Below are 12,264 nucleotides of genomic sequence, written 5' to 3' on the forward strand. Positions count from 1 at the left end.
TGGATCTGGTCGTGGGGCCTGAACTCTGGGCCTGGGCGCTGTCCCTCAGCTCTTCAGCTCAAGGCTAGCGCTCTACCACTTGAGCCACAGCACCACTTCCTCTCATTTAAGTTTTGCACTCAAAAGACAACATAAATCAACAGGAAGAAAGTACTGATATGACCATAAATATTTTTATTAAATGTGAAAATACACGGGCATTAAAAATAGTACCCATATTTGTAGACATGTGTTGAGAGCCATTTCAATTAACGTTCAGTTCCCTTTCTACTAAATTGAGATGGATTAAGTTAACCATGTCTCATTCAAAACAAACCAGACCCTTAGGGTAAGAGTAATAATTTAACTTCTCAAGTATCTCTAGTTTCGACCTCCTCTGTGCCCTGCTTTCCTCTTCAGGTAGGTGTTTTATCCACAGACGAGTACAACAGAATCTGTTGTTACTGTACATGAAGCCACGCAGTGGCTAATTTTACTCTTAAATCATTCAGCAAATGAGATCATCTGTTAAAAAGTATTCCCCCCTTAACATCACTTGAAACTACAGAATAAATTAAACTCTGCCACTAACATAAAAGGAATGATCTGATCTAGAACAGAGATAATCATGGTTGACAAATTAGCATTTGCCTTCCTTTGTAACTATGAAAGTCAACTGAATTCAAGGAAGGTGCCATCTTTCTTTAAGTTATCTCATAGATGTGTACTCACTGAAAATATCACCAGCCATCTATGTCCATCACCAGTGCCCTGTATCTTTAAGGCAAATGGTTCTGACAGAGTTAACTAAGACATATTTTTAATTTTTGCATGTTATACTTTCTTCATGGTAATGTCAGTTCAACTTAGACCAATTGCAAACCTTTAAAAGAAAAATATTCCTGGAGCTCCAGTGGCGCAATCGGTTAGCGCACACGGTACTTATAAAAAAAATATTCCTTGGCTCCAATGGCTTGCACCTGTAACCCAAGCTACTCAGGAGGCTGAAATCTGAAGGCCTGCAACCCAAGAGAAAAGTCTTCAAGACCAGCGAAAGGACTAAAGTTGTGACTCAAGCTCAACATGTGAGCTAAACAAGCATCAAGTCTAACACCAGCGCCACCAAAAAGAAAAAGAAAAATTTCTTTATACAACCAACAATAGAAAATGGTGCCAATCTCAAATTATTCTACTTTTTTTTAATAAAAACTTGGTTATCAGTATTTTTCTGTTAAAAAAATCATGAGTAGTTTGTTTAGATTCCATTATCAGAGGTCGCTCCATAACCTGTTTTCCCATATTGATATTTAAAAGTAAACTTTTAACACCTACTAAAGGGGAAAATATTTTAAACTTAATATGTCACCTCCAATTCACAATAGTAAACTATGGACATCATTTTCTGGTTTTCATCTATTCATGGTATGAAAGCACAAACTTGCAGAACTGAGGAATGAATTCAATGCAGATTCCCTTTGTAAGCTTTGTGTTCACAGGCTATATTTAATACTTGCTGTTCTAGAGAGCGTGCACAGCACCTAGACCCAAGACACTGTGCTCCTGGAGATCACCAAAAGAGAGGGGTGCATTAGAACCTAGAAGAATTCAGCTAGAGCTACCTCTTATTTTTCCCAGAATTGCCACAAAAATAACCTGGTACCTGCAGTCTCTAGGAACAGACTGAACTAAAGAAGTGGCCCTACAAAAGGAAAGAAAAGGAGGAAAAAGCTATTTCAGTAATGTTTACACATCTCATGATACCCAATGTAGGCAGGAGGGAGAGACGATGCTTCTGACTTCATGTCTCCAGGATTTTCAGTCACTGCTGAGGAGAGTCCACGTGGGTGGACACCAGATGACTCGGGATGGCCATCCAGGCTGGAACCGAAAGGCCATTCTCTCCATCAGCAAAGCACCAGAATCCAGAGACCTCGCTTCTTCCACGGCATTGGCACTTAGCACCTGGCACCAAGGCTTCCTCTTCCTCTTCACAGGCAAGTACTTCTGCACATTTCAGTTGATAACTATATCCACAGTTGTTCTGACTGTTACAAATGGGGGGATTAAAATGCAAATCCCGCTGGGCAGCAAGTTGAGGCAAACAGATTAGAAGCATTTCCCATGTGGCCCAACCCTTGAACATCCCACAGCTAGCTCTGGCTCCTCAATCTTGGCAACTTTTCTCTTTCTCCAGATGGAGGAATAAGTGACTTCATGTTTCCTGTGCTCCAACTATGCAAATCCTCACATTTGAGAGTAGAGACCACCGCTGTATTTCAGAGGTCATTGACGCCATCACAAAAGGAGCCAGATTGAAAAACAGTCACATAACTAGCGAAGGACTGTGATTACCAACAGTAAATGAATAGACAAAAGTGAACTAGCTTGGGAATTATTTTTACACTGACCTAAAATTTTAGAAATGAAAGCTACAAGGTGTCCAATAGTTTCAAAAATGAACTGTTAAGCTGATTGGTAAGAAATAAATTCCAAGGGAGATGCAAAAAAGCACTTAAATGTTTGGCTCAATTAAAACCATCTGAACTAAATTCTTAATGTCAAAAAGTCTTGTTACACAAGGGTTAAGGATAAAAGACGACCATTTGTGCTTGGCTACTACAGACATTCAGAGTCAAACTGCCTCCCATAACAAAATGCTTAATTTCATAAAGACAATATAGTAGACCCTTTAATGCTTAAAATGTTACAAAAGGCTTCAAGACAGAAACAAAAACCTTTCTAAAATAAAGGCAATAATTCTCATCTCTTAGATTTTAAATGCAGCATCAGTATTTCCATAAATTTTCAACATTCTTGATTTAGTAACACTCATTTTTTAGGGCAAAAATTATCTAGTATATCCAGACTGAGTAGTACATTTCTTGCCTTTGTCTTATTTTGTAAGAAGGCTGAATCACAAGCCTGTAGAATTTGAGGCAAGAGACCACTGGCAGCATCCAGACCTGCTCAGGGCAGCCGACAGCCAAGGCACCAGGAAGCAGCACATCCCACAGGGCTGACCCAATGACAAAGAAGGGAAGGAGAAGCTGCCCGCTTGTATTGCTTCAAGGGGGAATCATGCATGCTGTGTTTATACTGACTGAGCAACTTTACCTTTCTAAGCCAATTTGGGCATAGAAATTGTATATAATTCAGAAGTCATTTGTTTAAAATGAACCTCAGCAATATTTTAAATACTACTACTCACACTATCTGAATCTATTTTATATATTTTAGTTTTTCCATTTAATGTTAAAACAAAAGGGCCCATTGGTTTTTACAATTAAATTCAAGTTGGAATTCTGCAAATATTCAGCAATAACCATGACTATATCCTCAACCAGTCCAGTTTATACCTGAACATGCTGATTACTATTGGGTAACAAATTTACCATGGACTCTGCTCTCTCCCCAGTGACCGCTGTGTTGGCTCTAGCACAGGAGTAAATGCTTACATATTCAAAGAGGCACAGGGATTTCACACTTGCAAGTGACTGCACTGACCAAAGTCTAAGCATATTTGTCCCTAAAGAACATAACAGCACAACTGTTCGTCCTCTGTAAGAATACTGAAACACACCCCCATGAGGATTCCAGCTCCTACAGGTGCTAGGCAAGGCTGAGAACAGAAGGCTCTACCTGCTCCAATGTGGAAAAATACAGACTGTGAGCACCTCCATAGGTGAGCTGCCTCAGACCACGTCTCCCCAACATTCAGAAATGAGCATGGGCTACTCTGTCAGAAACAGAACTTTTCCTACCTCCCTGCCCGCATACATCACCAACCTTAAGTTTCAAATATGTAGGAGCAGCCTTTTTTCTATTAAAACAACTCTTTGGTCATGGACAAACTGAAATATTTGACTTTTTTTTTTCATTAGGATCCCAGAACAAGGTTTGTTTTTAATCTTAAAAAAAAAAAAAGGAAAAAAGCAGAAAAATGGTTTAATTGAAGTGGAATTTAAATCGAAATGGTCCTCCTGAGTTGAAGGGGTTGAACCCCTGCCATGAGTTCCAGCTTCTGTGGAAAGGGCTGCCTCCACCTCCCTGCTGGCTCTCGGCATCCAGGGGGTCTTCTCCATCATCAAACTTCTTCCTCATTTCTAGAAAAGAAGTCAGCAAGTTAAGACCCAAATACTGCTGGGCGTGGGGACACCTCTAGTCCCAGAACTGAGACAGAAGCAGGAAAACCAGCCTGGGATATTGGGTACATGGCAAGACCTGTCTCAAAAAAGTCAAAGACACAAGCATTAACTCCTATGTGGGGACAGGACTCAGGGAATTGTTTCAGTGAAACAGCGATGCCTGAATGTTACATTACAGAAAGAGACCTCTAAAAGCAGCGCCTCTGAAAGAGCATATCACCACCCTAATCCCCCAAAATGAAGCCTGCCAGACCACATCTTCACCAACTACTACTACTGCTCCAAATATCTAATGGGTTTTCTAACAACCCCAGTAATCAGAATGGCATCAAGTTTTCTCAAACATGAGGGGAATGAGGCTCCCTAGAGGCCGATACAGACACATGGGAGGGGGACACAGCAAGGAATGCTGCAGAGTAGGATGACAGTGACTGGAAAAAGGATTCATCAGGCGCCAATGGGTCTGGCCTGTAATCCTAGCTACTGATCCTAGAGGCTGATCACAGTTCAAAGCTGACCCAGGCAGAAAAGCTTGAGAGATGGTTGGCTCTCCTCATGCTCAGTGGATGCCGGACTCTAGGTACAATGCAGCTGCCCAGCCTTCAAACTACACAGGCTGAACTACTCAGGGAACATGGAAGACACTTGATAATTGCTGAAGAATAGAACAATGTTTTTATTCTTGTTGCAATTAGGGAGGTACACTTCTGTCATTTATAAGTTTTTAAAAGATCATTTAATTTCAATTCCTCAAATTGAATAGATGCTTAAACGATTTACTGGGGCAAAATTTGATTTCCAATTGTTGAATCTGTGTAACTCAAACCAGCTCCTGCCTACACTGGCATGAAGGCCACACAAAAAGCAATGGGTATCTACTCAGAGTCAACTTCCTTTGTAGGTGGCAAAGCATTATTCAATGTTATTGCCATCTTTGTCTCACTTATTAATGTATGCTAAAAAAAAATACATCTTTACCAGTAAATCTAATCATAAAACTTAGGGCAAGATTACCTTAAGTCAAACTATTGGGAGATTGCCTCGCCATGCTCCTTGGAGTTTGGTAAAGAGAATTGATCACTGCTTAGAAAGCTGGAAGGCATCTAAGAGATGCCTGTGTGCTCCCATATCGGGGAAAACACTGAGCGTTAAAGACTAGTAGGTACCTTTTCAAGTAGAAAAAGGATCCAAATCACTGTCTTTTCAAAAATTCCTTATCTGATGCTTTTCCACTTTACCATGTTCACTGGGGATGCCAGAGTTGGACATGCATCTGGACTTGGGAAACTGCCGACCCAAGGACCATTCACAGCCATGGTCCACGGTAACCACCCTTCTTGCTCTCCACCTTCTACCTGGTACCCTGCCTGAAATGGGTAAAGGTAGAAGAGTGAACTACACTGTCAGGAGAATGGGAGAACAGATGATACCTGGGTCAGAGAGGACTTCTTTAGCAGCTGCTATGTCAATGAATTTTTTCTCAGCTTTTTTCTTTTCTTCCTCATTCTGGAAGTTATCTGGATGCCACTGCAATGCTAATTTTCGGTATGCTTTAATGATTTCTTGCTTTTTGGCATTTCTGAAGGGTGGTAAAATAAACAGTTATTAAAGTTGTGTCCTATCTACTACTTTAAAAATTAGAAGATCCAGGGCTGGGAAGGTGGCTCAGTGATAGAGTGCTTGCCTCACATGCATGAAGCCCCGGGTTCGATTCCTCAGCACCCCATAGGCAGAAAAAAAAAATCCGAAAGTGGTGCGATGGCTCAAGTGGTAGAGCGCTAGCCTTGAGCTGAAGAACTGAGGGACAGAGCCCAGGCCCAGAGTTCAGGCCCCATGACCGGACCCAAAAAAAAACATTTGAAGATCCTCTGGGCACTGTTGGCTCACGTCTAATCCTAACTACTCAGGAGGCTGAGATGTGAGGATCACTGTTCAAAGCCAGCCTGGGCAGGCAACTCTGTGAGACTTATCTCCAATTAACCACCAAAAAGCCAGAAGTGGAACTGCAGCTCAAGTGGTAGAGCCCTAGCCTTCAGCACAAAGAGCACCCAGGCCCTGAGTTCAAGCCCCAGGACTGGCACCAGGAAAAAAAAATCAGAAGAGCTAAGAGACATTTGTAGGACAAAGGAAGGAGGAGGCTTGGTAGTAGAGAGAGAGTTTGCTTTGGCAGGCAAAGCCTTGGGGTAAATCCTTAGCACCAGAGAAGAAATTCTGTGTGTATGTGTGTGTATTATTAACATGTGTTACACAAAAGGGTTTCATTGTGCTATTTCCATATATACATACAAGGTACCCCAATCAAATTCATCCCCTCTATAATTCTTTCTCATCCCTTCTCTCTCCTTGAAATAATTTCAACAGTTTTTATTGTTCTACATTCATATATGTAGATAGAGCACTTCAGCCATATAAAAATATGGAAAAAGCTGGGCACCAATGTTTCACACCTATAATCCTAATTACTCAAGAGGCTGAAATCTGAGGATCACAGTTCAAAGTCAGCCCAGGCAGGAAAGTCCCAAGAAGACTCTTATCTCCAGTAAACTACTCAAAGAAGTGGCACTGTGGCTCAAGTAATAGAGCACTAGCCTTGAGCAAAAAGAAGCTCAGGGACAGTGGCCAGGCCTAGAATTCAAGCCCCAGGACTGGCGCTCGGGTACATATGCACATGCGTGTACACACACACACACTCTCTCTCTCTCTCTCTCTCTCCCTCTCTCATACACAAAAGGAATACTTCACAAATTTGCATGTCATTCTTGCACAATGGCTTTTTCAATTTTAGTATCTGTACTGCCAAAGTAAGCACTTGCTCCTACTACTTAATCATTCCTAAAAATCCAGGCCTATTCACACCACTGCCTTTTTCTTTGCGGTGTGTGGAGGGTTACTGGTGTTTAGAGTGAAAACCTTATTATTTCAAAGCAAGTACTTTACCTCTTAAGTGACACCTCCAACTCTTTTTGTGGGCCTGGACCACAGGCTTGTCATATAGTTGACATGACAGGTACATACCACTGCACTCAACTCTTATTGGTCTTGCAAACTTTGACCAGGCTAACCCTGGTCAAAGTAAGATCCTCCAGATCTCAACCTCCTGTGTAACTAGGATTATATGCATAAGCCATCCTGCCCAGCTTCTTTGCCACCAACTTGTAATTCTGAACTGTATTATTCCTCTCTATCAAAGAAATGGCTTTATAATGCTAAAGATTGCTCAAATAATATGAGGAAGATTCCATAGTAGAGGAAAGGAAAAAAGAGCAATTAGTAGCTTCAAAACAGTTCACTATAGCAATAAAAACTTAACTTAGTAACTTACCTTTTTACTCCCAAGATTTTATAATAATCTCGTTTCTGTGACTGTTTCAATAGTCTCTGTGCTTTCTCTAGACCTTCTCGGATTTGCTGGTCATTTTCATTGTGCTCCTGAGCAGCTTCATAATCCTGAATAGCTGTCAAAATAGGTTGAAGAGGAGAAATCAGAACTCATTGCCTTTTCTTCTTGAAAAACTGACACTAAGGTCATCACTGGACCCAGCCTCTTCACTACGGCTATGACTGTTAAGAGCTTATGTGGTACGACCTCCACAATGTCCTTCATAAACTTCAGAAAAGTAAGGAAGCTTCTCACTGCAATCAACACTACCATTGCTTGTGATTTACTTGCCCACCTCCCACATTTATTTCTCCCTCAAGGTATCTTAGTACCATCAGTTTCAATGAGTGCAGAGCAATTCTTACCACTAAGACTGGGAAAGAACAAATGGTCTGATATGAAGGAAGGGAAGTTAGAAAGGGAACAGAAGAAAATGTCAAAATGTCAAAATGACTATGTCATGTACCAGTTTCAATAAAAAGCAAGTCTAATATGAAAAGAGTCTGATAACATTCCATAGACATGTTTTAGAGTATTTTAAGTATTTAAAATAAAAGACATCTTGATTTCTACTACTAGAATCAACTCAGCTGGCCTGAGACTTATCATTAGAAGACCTACATCAATGACAAGATGGCCTGGCTGGTAGCTGGAATTAGATCTCAGGAACATTTCCAACATTCCTTGGTAAGAATGGCTCGTTGGAACAATGACTTATGCTAAATATCCATCTGAGAGTCTGGAATTTGGGTACGGGCTAGGAAGAAATTGCCAGTAAAGCCCTGGGTCCTGGGTTGCACAATATAGAATCTGTTTGTCCTGGGTGGCTTCAAAGGGAGAAGTCTAACCAGGTGCACCCTTGCACCTCACGGGAATAAGTCCAGCCCTGATGGGAACAAGCACATGCAGAGACTGTTGTATCCTAACAAATTTGGAGAGCATGGAACCAACATAGAGTTTTCTCAACACTGTCCTTTAACAGACAAGTAATAGATGGTTTAAATTTTAGCCTTTATGGAAATTCATTTCACTGTAGGAAAAAGGCATCACTGGATAACATGTTTGAGCATTTCAATAGCTAACATGGAAAATGTGTGAAAATGTACAGATAGAATTAGACTAACAAATTATCATTACCCTGCACTGTACTGAAAAGTGAACAGACACCACATTTGGCAGAGGCCAGTGGGGAACTCTCCCAGAGATTACCCCAACAATTTAATTCCCACCTCAAGTCCTTAATACTAAATATAGGATAGGATATATATCACTGCTACACAACCCATTAGGGTCATCATAAAATATGCTTTGTATATAAACAGAAGGCCATAAATTATACTGAGGTTTAAGTTTACAGCACTTAGGAAGGAAATACACTTTTAAAGTGTAAGATGAAATGCTTCAGCTTCAATATATGCATTTTTGCTACCTCTGCCATCTCTTCATTTAAAACTCTTCAGTCTTAGCTGGGCACTGGTACCTCATACCTATATTCCAAGCTACTCAGAAGGCTGAAATCTGAAGATCGTGGTTCGACGCTTGCCCAGGCAGAAAGTTTGTTAGATTCCTTTTTTTTGGTTGGGGGGGGGGGGTCGGTCATGGGCTTGAACTCTGGGCCTCAGCACTGTCCCTCAGTCTTCAGCTCAAGGCGAGCACTCTACCAACTTGAGCCACAGCACCATGTCTGGTTTTGTGGTGGTTTATTGGAGATAAGAGTTTCACGGAAATGAATCCTTAGATAAGTATTGAAATGTTTTTTTCTTTCATGCATTTGTTTCTAACTCATTTATAAGATTATTTCTTTGTTGCTTTGTATGTCCCTCCCCCACAGTATAACCCCTGCTTTCACTATATTTGATGTCCGTATAATTTGTGGAGGAGATGGGGAAAAACAAGTTGTTTAAGGATACAGGTGCACCCGTTGCAACTATGAGAAGTACAAGTTGTCATGTCGAAAACGAACTTTACAACTTTGGTAAGGCTGGGAAGAGATGTGAAGGGGAAACAAAGGAGGAGGATGCAATGCTTGATAAGAAATGTACACATTATCTTGCCCATGTAATTGTAACCCCTCTGTACACTATGTTCGCAAAAAATTAAAATTAAAATTTAAAAAAAAAAAGAGTTTCACGGCCTTTCCTGCCTAGGCTGGCTTTGAACTGCGATCCAGATTTCAGCCTCCTGAGTAGCTAGGATACAGGCATGAGCCACCGGGCGCCCAGCAGATTCCTTTTTTTGTCAGTCATGGGCCTGGGTGCTGTCCCTCAGCTCTTCAGCTCAAGGCAAACACTCTACCACTACTTGAACCACAGTGCTACTTCTGGTTTTCTGGTAGTTAATTAGAGATAAGACTTTCCTGCCCCAGCTGGCTTTGAACTGCAATCCTCAGATCTCAGCCTCCTGAGTAGCTAGGTTTACAGGCATGAGCCACCAGCCCAATAAGCTACTCAGAAAAAGCCAGAAATGTTTCTTTTCAAGTGGTAGAGCACTAGCCTTGATCATAAAGAGGCTCAAGGACAGTACCCAGGCCAGAGTTTAAGCCCCAGGGCTTGCAAAAAAAAAAAAAAGTGTCAACAACACTAATGTCTTGAAGTGTTTTGGATTTAAGTCTTTCACCATCTTGAGTTAGTTGTTGTGTATGGTAAGAGAAAGAGATCTAGTTTCTTATGCATATATAGACATACCTATAAATTATGCCTAAGCTTTAGATATAGTATAGATAGATATCCAATTTTGCCTGAACTGTTCAGTTCCAAAAGAGAACAGGATAACTAAAAAACATACAGGAAAAAAAATGTGAATCACAAAGTGCATTGTCTAGCCATACCATACTTCATATAAAAAAGGTACGGATGATTTTAAATATAGAGAAACTAGGAAATTTTCCCAGCCTGCCTTCAAGCTTACTGTTTGGATGAACTTGCCAAGATAGCTGGACTATGGGACGGACCACACACTCTGAATCTTATACTGAACTGAGACTAACACAAAGCAGAGAGCTAGAGTGACAAAGAAAAGTATGTTCCAGGCTAGGAAAGTAGCTCAGCGGTAGAGTGCATGCCTTGCAAGCATGAGGCCCTGGGTTTGATTCCTCAGCACCACATAAACAGAAAAAAGGCCGGAAGTGGCGCTGTGGCTCCAGTGGTAGAGCACTAGCCTTGAGCTGAAGAGCTGAGGGACAGCGCCCAGACCCAGAGTTCAGGCCCCATGACCGGCAAAAAAAAAAAAGTATGTTCCCTGACACTGCAGAAAGGATATGGCTTACAAAAAAATTGGAGAAGAAAAAGGAGAGAAGATGGGAAAAACAACAGCACTGATAAGCCCAGTAATGGTACAAAGGCAAATCCTTCGTAGAAGGGAATTTTCCTAGGTATTATGTGGTGGAAAAACAGTGAGGAAGAGGAAACATACTAAATTATTCCTTATACTAAGAAATCAATGGCTCTTGCCCCCAATAAAGATAAACTATACAAATAACCAAGAACAAAAATACAAACTCCTAGAATATCAGAATGCTACACAAAGCAATACAGTGCAAGCAGCAAAAAGATCTCAGCAAAACAAATGACAAAACTTAACCCAAATAAGTGTCATATTAACAAATGTAAATGTGCTTATTAACTCACCTACTTAAAAGAATTATTAACTCACCTACTTAAAAACAAAACTCAACTCTACGCAAGACACACCTGAAGCAAAGCAAGAAGAGTACAAAATAAAAGTATGGCCAAATCTTTGAAAAGCAATTGGAAATGAAGTACAGTTCAAGTACATCAGGCCACATCAAGTAGAGGAAAATGAAAGACCAGAAAAGAAAAGCCACACTATAAAGCAGACTTGACTGATACGCCAAATTCTAGCCTACAAACTAGAGGAAATGTGCTTTGCAAGTCCCATGGACACTTTAGGTAAAACAACAGTTAATAAGCCGGGCACTGGCTCCCGTCCCTACTGGGGAGGCTTTGTACCTGAAGCCAACCCAAGCAGAAAAGTTCACAAGACTCCTTCTCAACCCACGACCAGGCCTACTGGCATGCACTGCCATCCTAGGCTTTGTCAGACGCTCAAATAAGGCCAGCCCAGGCAAAATGTCAGCAAGACGCAAACTGACGAAAAAAGAGAAAGTTTACAAAAATGACAAGAAGCATTATTCCCCATGTTCTTTGAAGTATCTCAAGAACACCAAAAAAGTAAATGAGTACACTTGAAGGAGTTTATGTACATGTATGAAAACAGACCAATGAAAAGCTGTTGAAATTTAAGAAGGGGGAGAAAAGGGAAGTAGAGAGATCAAGTGTGATTAGGGTGCATTACATGCCTGATGGAAATGCTACAATGAACTTTCTTTGTATATGTAATTTATGCTAATAAAATATAAAAACAGCCAGGCCCAAGTAACTCATGCCTGTAATCCAAAGCTACTCAAGAATCTGAGATCTGAGGATTGCGATTCAAAGCCAGCCTGGGCAGGAAAGTGTGTAAGACTCTTATCTCCACCAGAAACCAGAAGAGGCACTGTGGCTCAAGTGGTAGAGTGCTAACCTTGAGCTGAGGGACAGCGCTCAGGCCCAGAGTTCAAGCCCCAAGATTGACAAAGAAAGAAAGAAAGAAAGAAAGAAAGAGAGAAAGAGAGAAAGAGAGAAAGAGAGAAAGAGAGAAAGAGAGAAAGAGAGAAAGAAAGAAAGAAAGAAAGAAAGAGAGAGAGGGAGGGAGGGAGGGAGGGAGGAAGAGAGGAAGGGAGGAAGGGAAAGAAAGAAAGAA

The 12,264-nt window shown here is 41.0% G+C and overlaps 1 protein-coding gene across 1 annotated transcript in view; it reads right to left on the reverse strand.

Annotated features, from left to right (window-relative positions):
- Nucleotides 1–151: 151 nt before the first annotated feature.
- Nucleotides 152–12,264, reverse strand: part of Dnajc3 (DnaJ (Hsp40) homolog, subfamily C, member 3) — a 38,503-nt gene continuing 26,390 nt past the window's right edge. The window contains exons 5-8 of the mRNA XM_013022967.1: nucleotides 10,241–10,274; nucleotides 7,447–7,612; nucleotides 5,555–5,703; nucleotides 152–4,082 (exon numbers count right to left, since the gene is read on the reverse strand). Of these exons, the coding sequence (XP_012878421.1) occupies nucleotides 3,925–4,082; nucleotides 5,555–5,703; nucleotides 7,447–7,612; nucleotides 10,241–10,274 (507 nt within the window). The 3' untranslated portion in view covers nucleotides 152–3,924. The remainder of the gene's footprint in view (nucleotides 4,083–5,554; nucleotides 5,704–7,446; nucleotides 7,613–10,240; nucleotides 10,275–12,264) is intronic.

This window comes from Dipodomys ordii, unplaced genomic scaffold (genome assembly GCF_000151885.1).
Source record: "Dipodomys ordii isolate 6190 unplaced genomic scaffold, Dord_2.0 Scaffold65, whole genome shotgun sequence".
Classification (NCBI taxonomy): Eukaryota; Metazoa; Chordata; class Mammalia; order Rodentia; family Heteromyidae; genus Dipodomys; species Dipodomys ordii.